General features: G+C 40.9%; 1 protein-coding gene across 5 annotated transcripts; it reads left to right on the top strand.

Annotated features, from left to right (window-relative positions):
* Positions 1–797: 797 nt before the first annotated feature.
* On the top strand, positions 798–15,280 carry fubp1 (far upstream element (FUSE) binding protein 1). 5 transcript variants are annotated; one of them, XM_017714672.2, is made up of 21 exons: positions 798–948; positions 2,406–2,499; positions 4,073–4,135; positions 6,380–6,415; positions 6,519–6,558; positions 6,670–6,716; positions 6,804–6,875; positions 6,965–7,022; positions 7,126–7,288; positions 7,385–7,483; positions 7,598–7,696; positions 7,812–7,914; positions 8,196–8,453; positions 8,571–8,731; positions 8,862–9,010; positions 9,165–9,241; positions 9,425–9,550; positions 9,844–9,918; positions 10,326–10,388; positions 11,375–11,529; positions 11,826–15,280. In XM_017714672.2, exons 1-21 carry the CDS (start codon positions 856–858, stop codon positions 11,832–11,834), a joined length of 2,040 nt encoding a protein of 679 aa, XP_017570161.1. In that variant the 5' UTR covers positions 798–855; the 3' UTR covers positions 11,835–15,280. The 5 variants fall into 5 exon arrangements, with proteins under 5 accessions (XP_017570161.1, XP_017570160.1, XP_017570162.1 ...); XM_017714671.2 differs by having other exon boundaries at positions 11,375–15,280; XM_017714673.2 differs by lacking the exon at positions 4,073–4,135 and having other exon boundaries at positions 11,375–15,280.
* Positions 15,281–20,766: the final 5,486 nt, after the last annotated feature.

The following is a 20,766-nucleotide window of genomic DNA, read 5'->3' as shown; positions in this document are numbered from 1 at the left end:
ATAGAAACAAAGCCACATTTAAAGCCATCTCAGTCTCTAAAATACGGAGCCCCGCTGGTGACATCCTACATAAATAAAAATAATGCCACTTAGTAAGGCGTGGGAATGAGATGGTTAAGTCGTGGCCATGGCTTAGTAGTGGCCACGCATTAGGGTTTCATTCCCGTGCTTCACTAAGTCGTGGCCATGAATTAATAATCTCATTCCCGCACCTTACTAAATCGTGGCCACGCATTATTTTTGTTTATACAGGATGTCACCAGCGGGGCCCCGAGCTAAAACCATTTGCAGCGTCGTCAATTCGAGGCATCCATTTCCGCGAGGTAAAGTAGGGGGACTTTTAACTTGTTAACTCTTCCACCGGAAAAAAGGCGTCGTATTTGGCAGAAAACCACATGTGGTGCAACACCGCAGCGCGTCCCTTTAGGGGTGAAGTGGAAATGGTTTTGAGTTCCTGGAACCTTTTATTTCCAACTTGTGGAAATATAAAAGTATTTGGTTCGATTATTTTATACGAACGTAAACGATTCTTAGAAAGTACGACAAAAGATTCGAAGGCTGGGAGAGAGCGAGAGAGAGAGGGGGGGGGAGACAGAGCAGGGGGGGAGAGAGAGAGAGAGAAAGAGAGATTGATCCATAAAGCGCCCTGATTCTGAATCTGAATCTGAAAAACATTAGTAACCTGCCATCCACTGCGAGGCGAGTGGGGGGAGGGGACTTTTAATTTGTCAGTCAAGCCCTCCAAACGGAAGAAGCGACACTTTTTTGCCAGGGGCCCATTTTCAGCGCTACACCCTGCGCCGCGTCTCCTCCGCGCTTCTTCTCAATCTCCGCCATCTTCGGGCTGACTCGGACATGGCCGATTACAGCAGCGTAGCGCCGCCGACATCCAGCAGCGGAGCAGGAATGAACGACGCGTTTAAAGACGCGCTGCAGCGGGCGAGACAAGTGAGCGACTCGGTTTAAACCCAGAACTTGATCGTTTCTAGGCTTTGGCTGCGGTGCCTGCCCTACAGAGCGGTCGGTTAGCGGGGTTAGCTTAGCACAGCTGCGACAAAGGAAAAAAAAGCTGCGAGGCTGAAGCTTCTTGTTCGAATTCGGCCGTTCCACCTTAAATGGCGCAGCAGCCGCGTTCTGTCACTGGAGGCCTGAGGCGCCAGAATGGAGCTCCCGCGCCATTTAAGGTGGAGCGGCCGAATTCGAAAAAGGGAGCCAACTTGAGCCTCGTGTGAAAGCTAACCGCCTTGACCCCCTTTTCTCGCAGAAAAGCGTAAGTAAGTCGGGGTAATGAAATATTAAACGCTTCCACGTGATTTTGTTCGCTATTTTTTCTCGGCTTAACGTGTGACGGTGGTGTTGGTTGACGTTAATTCACTAACGGAACAGTTCTGAGTTAGCTAGGTGGCTAACGGTAGCTGCGCTCGCTTCGCTGCTGACGAACTTTCGCAACGGCGAGTTTATGTTTCTGGATTCTGTCGTTAAATGAGACGAATATCTTTTATTACCGTCCCAGAAACAGATATAATGATTTATTTCACATTTGCGGTCGGTTATAGTCGATGTGGTACACAAAACTGGTAAACGTCGAAGGGGAGCTCCACCGCTTTTTCAGAATTTCCGAGCAACTCCCGTCCTTGAGGCTTTAACGGTCGTTCAGAGTGGTTTGTTATGAAGTGGTTCGTTTTAGAGACCCATGTCGTTACAAGTGGTGTTGATAGGAACCGGGGGTCACCACGTCCACAACACAGATATAGCCAGTTAATTTATCATCCAAAGCCACCAGTGATCCTACACGGGGCCCCCGAGTTGTTCTGTGTGATGTTGGTGGTAAAAAAGTCATGAGAGGTTTTTTTTTTTTTTTCTGGGTGCCTGTTTTGCCTCACAACACTAAGTACCCCTTGGCCACGGATGGGTTAAAATAAACGGATTAAAGTCCATTTAAGCTAAAACCTCACCAGAAGACGGTGTCTCAGGCGTTAGGCAGTGCATTCATTTAAAACTCATAATTTTAGAGAATAAAAAGAGCTTGCGAGCGTTTTGGTACATAAAGCCATACAAATGTTACGAGCGAGCTGCAGTAAAACACAAACGGTCCTTGGGCAAGACTCCTAACACCGCCTTCACCTACCTGTGTAAAATCATGGATAAGAGCGTCTGCCAAAATGGCGCCAATGTGAAAATGTAATTCATAATGTACACATTTTGTCTGTTTGACTTCCTGTGGGAGCTTTTAGAGGTGGCTGTCTGACGCCTGTCACCACCACGGCGAACCACTCTGACCCTTGAGCATTTCAGACTGAACCACTTTGACCTACGTTCCCTTTTTTTAACCGTGCGTTTTGTCCTATCTGCTCAGCTTGGCGGGTGTAGCTGAAGAAAGTGACCCAGATCTCTCTGTTTTTCAGATAGCAGCGAAAATCGGAGGTGACGGCGTTGCCCCTGCCCCTTCCTCCAATGAGTTCGGATACGGAGGCCAGAAAAGGCCTCTCGAGGACGCTGGTAAGTGTTCAGACTTTCCAAACCCTTTCACGGTCAGTCTGGCCAAACGTTTCTGTTTAGTCTCTGTTGGTAAGTAGAGCTGAGCTTCTGTCTGTGCGAGACTGGGGGCGTCTGCCAGGTGTTTATGTATGATTAAAGCCAGGAAAGCCTGCAGTGGGGTTGTTGAATTCAAAGAAACTTGGGGTACGTTGAGGACAGACATGCTGTGGATGAGATCTCCTCTCGAGCTCTGTTTAGACAGGATTTTAATGAGGAGGGTGGGTAGTGCCCGTTTACCGCAGGACGTCTGTGATGTTTATCGCCCATTCGCAGAGGCTAAGACGTCTCTGTGTACATGACGGAGATGAGTGGCTCAGTTTTTGCGCTGCCTTTAATTGTAAAAAATTAAAATATTTATTTAATTCGTTCTTTCATTTACACAAACGCTGTGAATGCAGTGCGTCTTTAGCTTGGGAAGTCACAAGAGTCAACTTCGTAGCATGAAATCAACCTTTTTTTAACGTTTTGAGTTGTAAATATGAGACAGGACAGTAAAATTACACATCGGCTTGATTTTAGTGGCAGGGAACAAAACTAAATGTTTCTTTGAGTGTGTAAAATCACCAGCGTAAGATTAATATGACCTGAGGTTATTTCTACAGCTCGTTTTATAGAGAGTAAAAAGCATGCAAGTCTTTACCGAAGCGAGAGCTGTCCGTCAGTAAAAATGACCGGCACGGCACATTCGGATGGGACTAAAGTAACGCCGGTACAGTTCAAGTTACTCCACCTCCCCGTGTAAAACGAATCTTGTCTGAATTGGACTCCGGTGTCTTTTACTTCACTCACGGAAAGTTGAGTCTTGTTTTGCAACCGTAGTAAAACTCAGCCGGAAATTCTCCCGAGAAAATGCCCTCGGATTTTTTTCCCGTCATGCTGTCTTACAGATCGCTTAACCCTCGCGTCTGATTGAGCCCCGGTTTTATCTGAGTAATGTTTCTGTGACGTGTAAGATCTCAGCCACTGAAGATGTCTGTTATACCTCAATCTACAGGGTGAGTCAAAAGTCACAGGACATCGTTTTATTTTGTTTTGTTAGATTTTTTTATGCCTCACAAGCCACAAGCCTCCGCGATGCGGTGGTGGAGGTGGTGTTTGTTGCGGATTTTCTCAGCATACCCAATTTGTTTGAGATGACACCAGAGATAAAAGTCGATAATAAAAAAAATAAAAAAAATCTGCTGTGACTTTTGACTCACCCCGTGTGTGTGTGTGTGTGTGTGTGTGTGTGTGTTATGTGTGATGTAGATGTCTTTTTATAGTGTATCAGTTTAGGAAGAGGCCTCATGCTCTTGTTTTGCCTCAGAGCTTATTACTGTTAAATGCTTATCTTAATCTTTTTTTTTTTTTTTCTTCTTTTTCCCGCTCTTACTTTTTAAGAGGGAGCATTTCAGAAAGCAGTGATTCTTTATTAGTACAATATATTTAGGAGCTTCATTTGTTCTGAGACAAAGTTGATTTTTAACTAGGACATTTTTTCCTTTAAGCAAAGTTAACCAGTCATATTGTTGAGAAAGTGTGTTGTGTATTTCAGGTACTATTGGGACGGGATTCGTTTTACATGGGGATGGAGGCGTTCTTTTACCAGAGGAAGTCTGTAAGGGTTATGGATGATTCACATTGGCATAAATGACAGAGATGGGAGCAGCTACAAAACTGCCTTCATTCCAAAAAGTTCCATACACAAAATGTTCGGCTGCTCAAAAGTACAAGCAGTTTAATCATAGTTTTGTTAACCCAACCACCTACCTAGTCATCTTAACTGTGATTAGTATTAGGTTGAGAATTGTCCCTCTACCTTTTTTGGATGTTGGGAATTGTACATTTGAGGTACACAAGTATAGGCTTGATCAGAGAGCACAGCTCAGTGCTTTGAGGTCTTCTGTACTTAAAGCACTCACATATGTGTGTGTGTGTGTATATATGTATGTATGTATGTGTATATATATATATATATATATATATATATATATATATATATATATATATATATATAGTTGGTAGATAGATATGTAGATAGAGAGATATAGATGTATAGATAGATAGAGAGATATAGATGTATAGATAGATAGAGAGATATAGATGTATAGATAGATAGAGAGATATAGATGTATAGATAGATAGAGATATAGATGTATAGATAGATAGAGATATAGATGTATAGATAGATAGAGATATAGATGTATAGATAGATAGAGATATAGATGTATAGATAGATAGAGATATAGATGTATAGATAGAGATATAGATGTATAGATAGAGATAGAGATGTATAGATAGAGATAGAGGTGTATAGAGAGATAGAGGTGTATAGAGAGATAGAGGTGTATAGAGAGATAGAGGTGTATAGAGAGATAGAGGTGTATAGAGAGAGATATAGATGTATAGATATAGATAGATATAGATGCATAGATATATAGATGGATAGATAGATATAGGTGTATAGATATAGGTGTATAGATATAGGTGTATAGATATAGGTGTATAGATATAGGTGTATAGATATAGGTGTAGATGTATAGATGTAGATGTATAGGTAGATATATATAGATATATAGGGATATAGATATATAGTTAGATAGATATAGATATATAGTTAGATAGATATAGATATATAGTTAGATAGATATATTAGAGAGATATAGATAGATATAGATGTAGATGTATAGATGTAGATGTATAGATGTAGATGTATAGATGTAGATGTATAGATGTAGATGTATAGATATATATATATATATATATATATATATATATATATATATATATATATATATATATATAGATAGATATATAGGGATATAGATATATAGTTAGATAGATATAGATATGTAGTTAGATAGATATATAGTTAGATATATTAGAGAGATATAGATAGATATAGATGTATAGATATAGATGTATAGATAGATATAGTTATATAGGTAGATAGATATAGATATATAGGTAGATAGATATAGATATATAGGGATATAGATATATAGTTAGATATATTGGAGATATATATATATATATATATAAAGAGAGAATATGTGTGTGTTTGTATGATGTACCTGAGGTTTGTTTTTATTGGCTGATCTGTTTTGTGCCTCTTTAAGCAGTCCAGGCTGAAACACTCCTCAAAACTCGAGTGTGAGAGGCCGAGGCTAAGCTGCTGTAGGCTGAATAGGGGGATGCATGTAAATGATATTGTTCGCAAAAAAATAAATCAGAAATGGGCTCTTTTGCAGTGTAGTTTCCATATGTGGACTGCATAGCGAATGTTTGAAACTTTATATATTATTTTATAAGTTTATCAGTTGAAGTAAGTTGATTTATATTTGATAAGAATGACTGATGTGACTGATTAGATGACTAAAATGACTGAAGCACAGATAAAACTGACATTACCCACCTCCCCATGTAGAATTAATGCTGTCTAAATAGTGTCGCAGATCAGTCAACCACTAGAAAGCGATTTATTTTTATTCGTTTGTTTAGCGAGTTGAGTCAGAAGTCGTTTGCTGTGCTGGCTCTGCTTACAGAAGCCTAGTGTCTCTAGTGGCCTTTTATTCGCGAACATCTTTTTTGAAAGCTTTGTAGCCGCAGTAGCTCTGCCTTATGCTTGTATAGCATGCGTTGTTATTCTATGCTTCTAAGCATGTGGCCTCTTTAGTGTCATGTTTATAGTGGCTCAGTTTGCAAGAATATCTGATGCCTGAAAGTAGTTTTTTGTGTGTGTGTGCATATAAAAATGATGATAATAATAATAATAATAAATAAAATACATATTTTGTGATGGTCTTGTGTATTTAAACGGTTTGCATTTATATGATCTTAATTTTTTTCTTGCGTTTCACAGACCAGCCAGAAACGAAGAAAGTTGCTCCAAGTGACCGTAAGCCTTTTCTCCATTCATTCATTCATTCATTTATTTATTTATTTATTATGATTGCCTGATTGTCATTATGAACTTGGCTGTTTTGTTTTTTTTTGTCCAGCTTTTGCCGCTGTAAAGGGTGGAATGGGTGGTCTTCCAAGGTATTTGGTTTTGTGTCGAGTATTTTGGTCTAATTGTCCTGTGAAGTTCAGAGACGTTTTAATACACTTCCTTTTTTGGGAACACAAATCTTATGTCCTTTCTTCGTGCAGGCCTACTTCGGAAGAGTTCAAGGTTCCGGATGGCATGGTTGGCTTTAGTAAGTGGATTCTTGACGACTCCAAAAAAATATTTCAGGGCTTGTTCTGCAAAGCTTGACTCCCTTTTTCCTTTCAAATGTCTCCAGTTATCGGTAGAGGAGGAGAGCAGATATCAAGGGTACAGCAAGAATCAGGATGCAAGATACAGATAGCTCCAGGTGAGTGACTGACACCTGCACATTGTGCCCTGTTCACCGTTTTATAAGCTGTTTAAGACTCTAACTAAAACTGTTGTTTTTCTCCACAGATAGCGGTGGTATGCCTGAAAGATCAGTGACGTTAACAGGCTCTCCAGATTCAATCCAGTGAGTCTCTACCCACATTCAGGGCATGGGATGATTGGTTATGTCATGCACCTCAGACTGTGGTGTGCTGACAAGGTTTTTTTTGTGTGTGTGTCTTCGAAAGGACTGCAAAAAGGTTACTGACGGAGATTGTGGAGAAAGGAAGACCCACCCCGTCGTTTCACCATAACGATGGTCCAGGATCGTCAGTTCAGGAAATAATGGTCCCTGCGTCCAAAGCAGGCTTGGTCATTGGCAAGGGAGGAGAAACCATCAAGCAGCTACAGGTGAGACCACAAAAAAGTGTGCATTGTTTTAAGGTCCAGAGTGGATTAAAGTTTTTTCAGTGCAGTCGTTTATAAGATCTGTTGTCTGAATCACAGGAACGTGCTGGGGTCAAGATGGTGATGATTCAAGATGGACCGCAAAACACAGGGGCAGATAAGCCACTCAGGATTTCTGGAGATCCCTTTAAAGTTCAGGTCAGTCCATCGTAGACTGAGCAGGTCATTTACCGGATCAGATGAAAACAGTTTTGACATTGTGAGTCATTTATGTGAGTGAAGTTGGAAAAAAAAATGAACGTCTCTTTCCAGCAAGCCAAAGAGATGGTGATGGAGCTGATCAGAGACCAGGGCTTCAGAGAGCAGAGAGGCGAATATGGATCCAGGATGGGCGGAGGTGATGGCCTGGATGTAAGTCAGAACAGCATAGCTTGAGCTTGTAGCTCTGTTGTCTGATAGAATAACTGTTGTTGAATATTTTATCACTGTTAAGTGTTTAGTCGTTTTATGGTTGCTTGTCTCTTAGGTGCCAGTGCCACGCTTTGCAGTGGGGATTGTGATTGGCAGGAATGGTGAAATGATCAAAAAAATTCAGAACGACACTGGTGTTCGGATTCAGTTCAAACCAGGTGTGTAATAACTGGATTGCAGGTTACAGTTGTCTCCCAGGATGGCAAAAATATCAGACCAGAAAATATTTTTTCCCCCTATTACTCCATTTTCAGCCAAGTCAGAAAGAATTGTATACATGATTTGTCATACTAGAATCTATAATTAATGGTAAAAGTACATGAAAACTTAAATTTGCTGTCTTTACACTTTCTGATTTATTTTTAAAGATGCCTCAAATAATGCATAGTTTTCTATCTGTAATTCTTACCCTGTCTCTGTTTGCCGTCCTGCAATACAGACGATGGCAGCACACCAGAAAGGATAGCTCAGATCATAGGCCCACCTGACCGAGCACAGCACGCAGCTGAGATCATCTCTGACCTGCTGCGGAGTGTTCAAGCCGGAGGTCCTCCAGGACATGGGGGTGGCGGCGGCGGCGGTGGTGGCAGAGGCCGTGGCCGTGGCCAAGGCAACTGGAACATGGGTCCCCCGGGAGGCCTGCAGGAGTTTTCCTTCACAGTCCCCACCATGAAGACAGGCCTCATTATTGGCAAAGGTCAGTTCTGAGATGTTACTGTGGTTGTAAGTCTGTGGAAGTTGCATTTGCCATTGATACTTAATTGCTGTCTGATCTTGTTAGAAGTTTCACTGTGCGCTTAATTAACTTTAACAGGGGGTGAGACAATTAAGGGCATCAGTCAGCAGTCCGGTGCCAGGATAGAGCTACAAAGGAATCCTCCACCCAACGCAGACCCCAATATAAAGATGTTCACGGTTCGTGGAACGCCCCAACAGATCGACTATGCCAGACAGCTGGTTGAGGAGAAGATTGGAGTGAGTGACTCAGTAAAACATTCAGTACACATGATCAACCGTATCATCTTTTGATGAAAATGGTAAAGTTTTCCTTTGTTGGTAATTCTTCAGCTTAAAAATAATAATTTTTGGTTGGTTTTCTGTTTAGGGTCCAGTCAACCCTATGGGTGGACCTCATGGCCCACCTGGTCCCCATGGAGGCCCTTCACCCCATGGCCCTCCTGGTCCACCAGGTCCTCCTGCCCCTATGGGACCCTACAATCCTGGACCTTACAACCAGGGACCTCCTGGACCACAGTAAGAATCCCCCTTTTTCTTTTGGCCCAGCAGTAGGGCTGTACAATACAATATTTATGTTTTATGGAGAATTTTTGAGAGGCCTTCTGTTGTGGAACTGAAAAGCCAAGTCTTTTGACATACATGAGGTAATGCATGGCTTTGGCATTTGCAGTGGTCCTCCTGGGCCTTACCAACCTCAGGGCTGGGGCAACGGGTACCCTCACTGGCAGCAAGGTCAGCCAGATCCCAGTAAGTCCTCCATTCTAATATATATGTGTGTGTAAAATAAAATCAAAATATCATTGTGTTAGTGCCAGTTGTCTTACCGGATCAGCACCCTGCATTGTCATGTTTACACTATGGAAAACTTGACTTTATAGCCTTTTAAAAAAGTATGATGTCTAAAAGTTATTTGGATGGTTTGTTGTATAGATAAAGCAGCAGCTGATGCTAATGCAGCAGCATGGGCAGCCTATTACGCTCAGTATCAACAGCAGCCACAAGCCCCTATGACGCCAACAAATGCCGCTCCAGGCACCACACAGACCAACGGACAAGGTTGGTGTCTCTTAAGTACCATACCTAATGTAGAAGCCTTTTAGACTGAATGTGAGGCGTATTCTGCTCTGTAGCAATAGCCACTCTATAGTTCTTTGCTTTGTGTGCGTGTTCATATTCCTTTCTTCTGCTTTTTTTTTTTTTGAGATTTTTGTTGTCTTTAGACAGGTTTCTCCTTTTCTTTTTTAGTGTTTATGGGGAAAGGGCAGGTTCTGAGACGCCTTAGACCTGTTTGGGTCAAATGCAGACTTTCTGCAGAACGGTTCTCAATCATATTGTACCATTTTTAACAGGTGACCCGCAGGCTCCAGGTCAGACTGGACAGGCAGATTACACCAAGGCCTGGGAGGAATATTACAAGAAATTGGGTATAAATATTTTGCCAAACGTAGCTTCAGATTCTCATCCTTGGGCCCAGCCTAAACAGCAAAAGGGACTTGAATGGCCTCTGAGAGCTGCTCGCCATGCAGAGCCTTGTGTAATTGGCCTTAATTAGTGATGTGCCGTTTGTCAAAGGGGTTTGTTTCGCAGGTTGATTCAAGTCCTGCTGTTTAGACTGTGGAACTGTAGGCAGGTTAGAGTGATGAAGGTAGAAAACAGAGCATATGTGCCAGCACTTCAGTTGAACCTGGCATTTATACATGCTGACAAGCGAGAGATCAGGACGTACATGCTGTAGATTTAGTAGTTAGATCTAAATAGTGTTTTGTCACTTGTATTTCCAGTGCTTTAAAGTGTAAACGAGGTAAAAAAAAGTGTCACAATTCTGTCTCAGGTCAACAAGGACAGCAGCCGCAGGACTACACCAAGGCATGGGAGGAGTACTACAAGAAACAAGGTGGGAGATGTAGAGGCTTTTCTGACTAGACTGTTCTCAGGTAGTGGATGTGGGTGCCCATGTTTGTCTTACGGCCCTCTTTTGTAGAGCTGCTGTAATTATGGCTGCCCTAAAACAAAGCAGTGGGTTTCTGTCCCGCCTCTCGGAGGTAGTGAGGCCGGGGTCGTTCCCCCTCTTACAAACTGTTTTGCAGTAGCGTCTGGTGTTAGGTGTAGTTCAGTCTAGTGCCAAATTATCGGCTTTTTCACAGATAGGTTTCTACTTATGGTCACAAAATAGGTTTGCTTTGGCCCAAGAGTCATTTCAACACTCAGTAGTACTTCCACACCAAACTGCGTGTTCTGAAGCAGGTAAAGCAGTTTGTAACATGCGTGTAGGGGCAGATTGTCTGAAAGCTTGATTAGAGATTATATGGGGTGGCATAGTTCACCTCTGAAAATGTCCGAGTAACAAAGTTGTATAATGACAGGCTCTTCATTTCCCCTGCTGTAAAATATTCATGGTTACCCAGAGACATTATAAAGCATTTTGGCAGAACTTGGAAGAGCAAGGGTTCTCGACTCGCTCTGTGTGATGCTGTAGACAGCATGTGAGACACAGAACAGCGATCAAATAATGTCGTTTCTATTTTTGATTTTAGATGCTCAATCAGACTGCACCCAAATTTAAGGCTAATGTTACTTGTTAATGGGCCGGTGAAATCAAATGTAGGCTGTAGATGTCAAAAGTCAAGAGAATTGCGTCAAGTGATTCCATCCCATTATCCTCAGTCAAAATTGCATGGGGAGGTCCCTTGAGATTCCCAGCATGTGAAGTCTTTCACCTTAGCTGTCAGCATTTTGTACCAGCAAAGGAAAGGAGTGAGCATAAATGTGATTTAATATCGCTTTCATTTTCAGATTAGCGGCTCCGTTTTGGTTTAAAACATGCTTATGATATTTTACGTATGTGTTGCCATTTCTTAACGTCTGCGATGGACATTGCAGGTCAAGCTGCCCCACAGGCGGCCGCGGCAGGTGCCTCTCAGCCCGGAGGCCAGCCGGACTACAGCGCAGCCTGGGCCGAATATTATCGCCAGCAGGCGGCTTACTATGGCCAGAGTGGCTCTCAGCCCATGGGAGCAGCACCGCAGGCCCAGCAGGTATGCTCCCACTGACATTACCCCTCTTTATCTGCCTTATGTTGAGATGTTTTTGAGCCATTCTGAAACTTTTGAGCTTGAACGTCCGAATTTTTTTGTCCTTTCTCCGTAATATTTTCCTCCGCAGCTTCAGCAGGCGTCCAGACAGCAAAGCGACAAGACTTTAACCAAACTCTTCCCTTCCTATACAGGCCTCTTTATCTCTTTATTTTGGGCATGGGGGGTGGTTGGGGGAGCGGAGTCGGTGTTTCTGCTCTTAACATGTTGTGTATTTCTTATGTATTTCTTCTGCACAGGGCCAGTAATGCGAAGTGGACATAAAGTAAATGCTACATTGTCGAAAAAATCCTTTATTAAATGTTTGGATGCAGACGCCTTGATGAAGATCTTAATTTCCTTGGTTTGTGTTTAAACTAGATTGCAAAAAAAAAAAAGAAAAAGAAAAAAAAAAAAAAGAAAAATATGGTTCCGGATTCCAAGATTCCGAGATTTTTTCTATTTTGTTTTCCTCTCTTGTACAAATGAACGGTTTGTTTTTAGTGGGGTAATATTGGTCATTCCAGCTCCTGTATCTCATTATGTAGTTACAGCTAATGTCTATAAATGATAGTCCTCTTTTCCATGTAAATCATCTCAGTTTTAAAATGATATGCCTGTTGTGTTTTTGCAATAAAACAAAATGAAACCTCCTGTGTTGGTAAGTGGGGCAGCAAAAGTGGGGAAGAACTTGTGTAAGAGGTTTTTTTTTTAATTTGATTTGTTTGTTTTTCCCCTTGTTTTTTTTTTTTTCAAATATTAAAATTTTGTTTTGTGGGGTGGGTGGAAAGGGGCTCAACGCAAAGTTTAGACCATTTCTCTGTCCGTACTTACAGACTGAAAAATGACACTTGTCTTTGTTCCTCTGCAGCTGTTTAAACGGCTCTTGGTCTCTTTTTATTTTTATTTCGATTCCTGGTCTTGTTTTTAGATCTGGCAGAAACAATCTTTTGACATTTGCTTGCTAGATGAATGGATCTAGTCCTGTTTTTATATTGCATTTTTTTTTTCCTGGCAATTGCTGTGGTCGTAGGAATAGACAGGTGTATCTGAGGGAAGGTGACTTGCTGTTGGCGAGGTATGACTCATTCGCAATGACTCCTTGCTCAGTGCTAAGGTGATGTTATTTGTATTGTTTCCAAGTGTACTGACTTCAGGTAGCGTGCACTGTTTATAATGTGAGAAACTTTCCCCCTCACAGGCGAGTTTAGGACAGCGGTAAGCAAGTACTTTTTTTTTTTTTTTTTTTTTTTTTTTTTTTTTTAAATGTACTTTTTTTTTATATATATATATATTAAAAACCAACAAAAAAATGTTCCTTTGTAATGTGACCTGTAGACATTTTTAGTTGCTATCTCTTTCTCAGTATGCTCTTGTTTTTTTACAGGGCAGGTGAAATGTGCTCAATTAACAATTATGTATTATAAAATTATGTCCCCCCTCCTCCTTTCCCCAACTTTTAAAGAAAAATGCATATAAAAATCTGCAGGCATTTCTTAATCTCTTACGATTAAAAAGCTTAAATGCTAAGGTGCCCTTTTTTTTTCCGCTCTGCCCGTGTTGGCGGCCCTCCAGCATAGGCCTGTAAGTGGCTCTGTAGGGCTGAGGAGTCTGTGCTGTACCACACCAGTGAAATGAGCCTCCGCTGTAAGTACAAAAACAATGGCCCCATGCTGTCAATGCATTATCCTTGACAAACTTGATGTCCTTATATAGTGCATAAGCCTGAAATGTTTATCCTGAAACTGCCTTTTTGTTGTTTTTGGGTAAGTATGTCTGGGCTGCAATTCAATTTGACATGCAAATTGTTGATGTCTCGATGTTGAGCCTTTGACCTTACCCTGTTCATGAAACCGGACTGTCACTTTTGCCTGTGTTGGTAGAATGACACTTAGCAATATGTCCACTGTTTTAGTCCCTGTAGGATTTGCCGACCACTGCTTAACTCACCTAACTGAATTTTAAGTCAGGGCAGCACATGCAATCCAGTCTGCTTTTCTTTTTAATTTTTTTTGTGTGAAACTTGCATTAGAAAATTTTCAGCTCAGTCCTTAAAAGTGCCATCAGACACTGTTGTTTTGCCAAGTTTTCTTCCATTGCATTCTAATGTGAACCTTACTTTACCAAACCAGTGCTTATTTAGGCAGTTCTCTTGCAAAATGTCTTGTTCAGATGTTGGCTGACTTGCTTAGTATCATTTTTCCAGGCTGTCATAGATCTATGAATCGTTTTGCCATTGCTTAAAGACTTCTTGAAGGCTGTCAAATCGATGCAAATGATTCATTTGACAATGTTGATTGGCACAAATGAGCAGTGCATTGTCTGATTTTGCAGCGTCATCCCACACCTTAGGTTCTGCTGCAATAACACAGGTAAGCTTAACCTAAGAAACCAAGTGTTTTGAACCTGTGAATCAGTCTTGACTTGTATTTTGCCTGACTTTTCTACTCAACCCGACATTGGTGCATTTTTTTGTTAGAATTTCTAGGCACATGTCTTTATGAAATGTTGACATTAGTATTGAAAGCCATAGCCCTTTACAGCGAGACGTAGGATGTTCTGTATTTGAATGATGTGCATGTCACTGGCTGACATGCAGCTTAATGTGATTTTTAATTTTTCTTCCATAAATGCAAAGCATCTAGCATTTTTATATGATTTGAAATGCCGTTCTTGTTCATTCGATGCCAATATGTCCAATGCTTATTCATTCTGATGTTAGTCTGTTGGTTAAACCTGTTCTAGGGTGTTTAGGATGGCTCAATGTCACTGTAGATCATTTTCCCTGCCTTATCAATGCTGCATGCAGTTGGAATATATATACTATATATATATATTTAACCAGGGATCTGTCTTGGCAGTTATTTCACTGATACTGAAGTGTACACATGTATGTATGCTCTCATGTCACTGGTTTAAACCCTGTGCTGTTGCTATTGCCCTTCTGTAGTGCTAATACAAATTGCTGCCTTCATTCTCACTCACAGTGTTGAAGATGCTGCAGGCATAGGTCGTAGAATCAGGTCCTGAGCTAGGTTTGTCCCTAAGGAGGAGTCTGAGTCTGTCCCTCCGCTGAACATAGACCGTTCGAGGGCTCCAGTTATAAGGTAAAGAAAATGTATCCTGAGGAATCTGTGATTGCAAAGTGAATGTTATTCGTGCAGGGCAATTGTTTTTGATGCTATTCTGATGAGCTAGCATTGTCTTAAGATGAGTAACAACATGCTTTTTGAATTGTCGGTTGATGAATGGCCTGTTTGATGAACTATGATGATTTCGTACATGCTTTGCCATTTGCTGATATGGGTCAGGAATCAATGCTAGATGGATGGATCATGACCAGGAACTTTTTTTTTTGTTTGTTTTTTGTTTTGCGTAGCAAATTTTCAGACTTTTGATTGCTTTTTGGCAGTTTAATTGGAGAGTTTCTTTGAATTTTGCTGTCCGTTGCTGCATATGTTTTGGTATGCATGCAATATGCTCTTTCCTTCTGAGCAAATTGTTCACAACAGAATTCGTGGGGGTGTAGAAAAGAAGACTTAATCGGAGGCTATCTGAGAAATGGGGAGCATGCCTTAGAGGTAAACACAGTTAGTTTCATGTACTGTTCAAACTCTCAAATGTACATTTTATTTTTGTTTATTTTGCTGAATATTGTTGGTTTTTTGAGTGAGCGTTGTTGACATGTCCATCAATAAAATTGTAATGATTGGAAGTCTGGCCTCAAATATGTTAATGGGCCTCGTCTTTTGAAATTCATTAGTCATGGTGGGGCTTTAGTAAGCAGATCAACATCCAGTGTCGCTGACCCCTGTGTTGGTTACGGGAAATCCGTTTTCCCTGAGCAGGTTCTAGGAAGGGTTTTAAATGGTCCGTTATCTAACTTTTTGTGGTGTCTTCTACCCCCTTTACATACTGAAATAACCAAAAACAACTCGTCACGCTCTTTTAAGAAGCCCAAAATATTTAACTATTAGTCGTTTCACTATTAACGGTGTCTTGTTTCTACTTGCTGATCACAAAAGAGATGAGAGGCGAGTTTCAGACGTCAAATCCCCTTTACCCCTTTATTTTAAGACTCAAAACTAGCTAGCAACTCACCTTTTTCTTTACTGCGTGCCATCAGAAATGGACCAGAAGATTTATAGCTTCATACTTTTATCTGTCAGGTTTTTGTCCTCTGCTTTGAATTAAAATGTAATAGTCTGTCGCTATTGGGCAGTTCACTGTGCTCCCCAGACCTGCGGAGAAACATGGGATGATATCACAGCGGTTAGTCGGTGTTAAAGGTTTTAGACCACATTTTGCATATGTTGTAGGGTTATGATGCACATGCACTTCACACAACTACAGTAGACTTAAAATATTTTTGAATGAACTGTTTTGCATAAACAAACTACTTAATTGGCTTTTAGTGCTTCACCCAAATGTTCTTTTGTAGACGTGGTTGGTAGTCTTTATGCAACTTTTGCAAAAATCACATTCAACCCAATGAGAAATTCAAACCTATCTATTGTATCAAATACCTACAAGATACTTTTGGCAATAGTGTTTTCACCCATCCACATCATTCAATTCAGGTGTTCCAAATCACTTCCGTGGCCACAGGTGTATAAAGCCGAGCCCCTAGGCCTGCAGACTGCTTCTACAGACATTAGTGAAAGAATGGGTCGCTCTCAGGAGCTCAGTGAACTCCAGCATGGTACCGTGATCGGACGCCACCTGTGCAGCAAGTCCAGTCGTGAAATTTCCTCACTACTAAATATTCCACAGTCAGCTGTCAGTGGTATTATAACACAGTGGAAGCGATTGGGAACGACAGCTCATCTGAAGGCAGACGAGCGAATGCTTGTGGTAATGTAGTGTATTTTGGTTTAGGTGTGAAATTTTGAGCTGGGAGGTTAATGTGGCTGCACCACTAGTTAAAAGGTGGTGTACATTGTTTCAATATCAGGAATACATTTCAGGTCATGTATCCCAGGTATTACACCTTACCTACCAGAGTTTAGCAAAAGGGAAATTTCACGTTTGACCATTTGGGCGTTACAAGATGCAAAAGGTACCAAATGATTATTTTTACATTAAAGACGACGACCTTGGATCAAAACAATATACAAATAACTTCGGCAGGGTTTTATACAAATGCTGCAAATTCTCAGATGTCCTCGAAGGCCAAGTTTGTTACCCTGCAACCCAAGGTAAGACCACTGAAGTGCAGGGCTGATTTAAGGAAGCACAAAACTATTAAGTAGATTTCAGTCAAGTTCAGTGCATTTAGAGACAAAAAGACCATTTAATCCATATTCACCAAAGCAGTTGGAGAGAGCGCTGTAATATTTTTGGGGCGTCTGCTTCTTGTGTAATGAAGTGGTTTTATAAACATAGTATAACAGGTGTAATACGTGTGACTGCCAAGCTTTTTTATATTATCTTGTTATTTATTTAAAGCTGCTACAAAAGAGGGGTTTCTGCTTTCGTATGCTCAGTTTTTTGTTGGACACCCACACCAAAGACGCATCATGAGTAGTGTTTCAAATGGTTGAAGTGCCGGCTGCTCTGAGGAAAGCTCAGCATGACTGACTGTGTTAAGAAATCTTTGGATTCCTTGTATCTCCCCAGTACGAGTCCTCAGGTTAGCCAGCCTTTCGGGAGTCTTCCTGACCAAACATGATCCTCGTGTTTTGTTCCAATTTTCTAATTCGCTAAAGCTTTCTGTACTGACTGTCTTCGTACTCGGCACTTCTCCCTGAATGAAAAGCTGTGTGTAGTTAGTAATAAACCTGAACTAAAGATTTAAAACCCTAAACACAAAACCCACGTTTCAAAGGTAAACTAGTTTTAGTGGTTAAAGCTGTGAGCTTACGTTTCCTTCGAGGTCGTAAGGTCACTGGAGACAGCCTGCTCAACTTAAAAGAAAGACTAGTGTTTTGGAACGGAAAGGAGGCGATTTAAATTGGAAGACTATAAAATGCAAGTTTATTTTTTAGGCCAAGAAAAAAGTGGATTTCAGAAGTTAACTACGCTAAATGGACCGGTTTAGTGTCAGGACCTGTGTTGTTCCTCTGAACAATCAGCCTATTTTCTAGGTTCAGATAAATTTTCTGTATTTTACAGAAGTTTCAAATTGTATTCCTAGAGTAAATCATAGATACATAATGAAATAGATTTACTGAAATTGAAGATTCAAAAAGGTGAAACATCTGACCACTATGGGTCAGGAATGTAAACTACAAAGTCTGGTGTGGAACCACTCATTCGGAGTGGCAGCTGGGTGATGGGAACCAGATGTCTGAAGAATTCCTTTCAAAGCTATATACACTCTTAAAGATGGTTATTCAAGGGTTCTTCAGGTAAGAACAGTTCTCTAAAGAACGAAGAACTCTCACCATGATTCAGGGCCACAGCACATTGTCCATCGATCTGAAGAATCATCATGATGCAGTTAACACTAATCATGCCAAGGGTTCTTTTAAATGTAGGTTTTTTGAAAGAACCGTGTTTTTAAAGTGTGATAATTATCTGAAATGGTTATGAACACACTGCCTAGTACCTTTGACGTTGTTTTACAATAAAGTGTTGGCCTGAAACGGTCTCAGCGTTACATGTAAAAGCTTTTAAAGCGTTCTTACTGGTGGTTTTAGGAAGTAAGTCTTGACTGTTTGCGTTGTATTTTATATTTTATTGTGGCCACCAATGTAGAGAGATCTGAGTTTCTCCACAATGGACCAAAATGGTTATCACTGATGTGTCAACGTTTAAATTGTGCGGAAATTTGGGGATAAGACTATTTATTGACGGAAAATTCATTTTACACGCAGCACTGTTGTCTTGAGGAAACCCACAACGACCAGTTTGGGGTGTCAACCTAAAAGTAAAATCCACTGAAATAAAAATAGTTAAAAAGACTTTTCATAAACACACACGATGCACGATCTGCAAGTAAAAGTGTGTGCAGTGGGAAGAAAGTACAGATACAATCATGTGCTGAGGTAACAAGTGCATATGTGCTCTTAGCTACAGTAGAGAAAGGATGGAAAGGTTTTTATTTAGAAGAATCATAGCGTATACAGTGGTTATGTACGTTTATGTTTAAATGTGAGACGAGCTTGTTTAGGAGGACGATGGCCTGAGTAACGAAGCTGTGACAGAGTTTCCCAACAATAAAACTTGTATGAAAAGAAATTTTTTGATGGAACACTTCGCAGTCGGTCACTGAAGGTTCTTTTTTCGTCCATAAGGTGGCAGTAGAATCACTCTGGGCGTTAAATGAGTTCTACCAAAAACTAAATCTGTTCAAACTAGGCAAAGTTCTTAGCCGTCATCTGGATGTTCTTAGCAGGCCAGACACATCCAGTGAATGTGCACATCAGAAACACCTAAGAACAAACTTTGATTAAAATATAAGGCTCAAGAGCTAGTGAAATCTCAAACAACTCCACTGGAGATGTAAACGACTCTCTACCAATGAAAATTGTGTTCATTACGAACACTGATCAATATTTGAGAGTATCTGAGGCAGTTAATGGTGATGCAGTATGTTTATGTAGCAGGTTTAGCCTCAAGCACTAATAAAACATCACGATGAGGGACAACACCAGCGGAGGAGTGAAAGACTCTTACCAATGGAAATTATTAATCAAAATATGAAGGGTTGGATTAAAATTTAACAAGGAATTTTCTAATAGAAATACTCCAGGAAAAATAACCGGCCATGGATGGTTGTGGCATCACCAGGGATTGTACATGCAAAAGCCAGATGGTACGGCCAATGCTTAGAATGTCAATATGTGCAAGTCCTCTGTACTTTTATTCGCATATACTGATGCTGCTGTAATGTTTTTCCTACTCTGATGTTTTCCACTGTATTAAATATGGACATGTGAAAAGGGGCTATTGAGTGTCGAACAGCACCTCCTGTGAATGTTGGGTGTAACAATGGGCGTCAGCCCGTCAGTCATGTCACCTTTAAAGCTTTCATCTTTGAGAAAGAGAAGAAATCAAGCATCACTTTTGCTTCACATCTGAAAAAAATCCACAGGTGTTTCTGTCAGAAGCAAAAAATACAACCTCTAAGTTCTAAGACTGCACTGGACACATGAAATACTCTCTCGTAATTTTTATATCACTGTTGTTGCAACAGAACCTTGTATCTCCAAAATAGTAACTGTACAGGAAAAAGAAAAAACTTACTTCCAATAGGAAAAAATGGAGACAGCAGCTGCGGAATGAATTATCCTACTGTAAAGCTACGGCCCTCATAGATGTACTGGGGTAAAAGGAAGAGTTCATTTGAAAATACTCATATAAATGCATCAAAATAGCCACATTTACATGCAGCCTGATAATCAGTTAATAATCTATTAGAATAGAATTAGAATATGAATGAATGGGGAGGAAAAGAATACGTCCATGTAAACACCTCAATTGCAATAGTCTAGTCCGATTGAGGCCATTCGGAATACAATTTCTATGCGAATGCATGAGGCGGGTAATCCTGTAAATAGTCCCTTAAATAGAAGAATAATATCCGAGTAAACGCCTGTATCCGATTACATTCCCTATCGGAAAGTTTAAGTCCGTTCTGCATGTGCGTCGCGTCACAGTGAGAGTTTATAACGTTCAACACGGCGGAGCAGAAACTGGTCTGCAGAGGAGACGAAGTTCATGCTTTGAGCCTTAAAAGACGGCAGTGGGACGGACGTCCAGCTTATGCGTCTCAGAGCACGACGTCTTCCTCTCTGCCTTCTTTAATAAGGACATGTGAAGGACGTTTCCTGAGTCTGACATGAATTTAAAGTAAAAACCCAAGCACCGCTCACTGCTGCTCATCTCACTCTGACTGGATTCGTGATGCTCGCTGTCATGGTAACGTCTACACTAAGTGGTTCTTTACGCATGCGCATTGTTTTGGATTGGATTACTTGTGAGCATGTAGACAGAGGTTTGAGTAGAGTGAGCATAAACACCTCAGTCTTCATCTGTAACCAGAATGTGTTTAGTTGGATCTTTGCATGTAAACACAGCCAGTGTAACTTGACCACATGTACCTGAAAGCTGGAGCTCATTACTGCTCAGCTCCGAGCAGCACACTCCTTTCAAACTAATATTCGGTATCATTAAAAATTAAGATGGGAACCATACATTCAATGAGTGTGGATTTTGTTTACGAGTTACCTGGCAACCTTAGACTGCTGTACCGCA

The sequence above is a fragment of the Pygocentrus nattereri genome, chromosome 2 (assembly GCF_015220715.1).
Source record: "Pygocentrus nattereri isolate fPygNat1 chromosome 2, fPygNat1.pri, whole genome shotgun sequence".
Classification (NCBI taxonomy): Eukaryota; Metazoa; Chordata; class Actinopteri; order Characiformes; family Serrasalmidae; genus Pygocentrus; species Pygocentrus nattereri.
The sequence above is the reverse complement of the archived record's forward strand: the minus strand, read 5'-3'. Positions and strand labels throughout refer to the sequence as shown.

What these genes read in the sequence shown, in the direction of transcription:
- fubp1 (XM_017714671.2), top strand. Translation starts at nt 856, where the DNA reads ATGGCCGATTACAGCAGCGTAGCGCCGCCGACATCCAGCAGCGGAGCA. An exon ending in AAGGCCTCTCGAGGACGCTG is followed by an intron (nt 2,500 to 4,072) that starts GTAAGTGTTCAG and finishes TGTGTATTTCAG; the next exon opens with GTACTATTGGGACGGGATTC. An exon ending in GAGATCCCTTTAAAGTTCAG is followed by an intron (nt 7,484 to 7,597) that starts GTCAGTCCATCG and finishes GTCTCTTTCCAG; the next exon opens with CAAGCCAAAGAGATGGTGAT.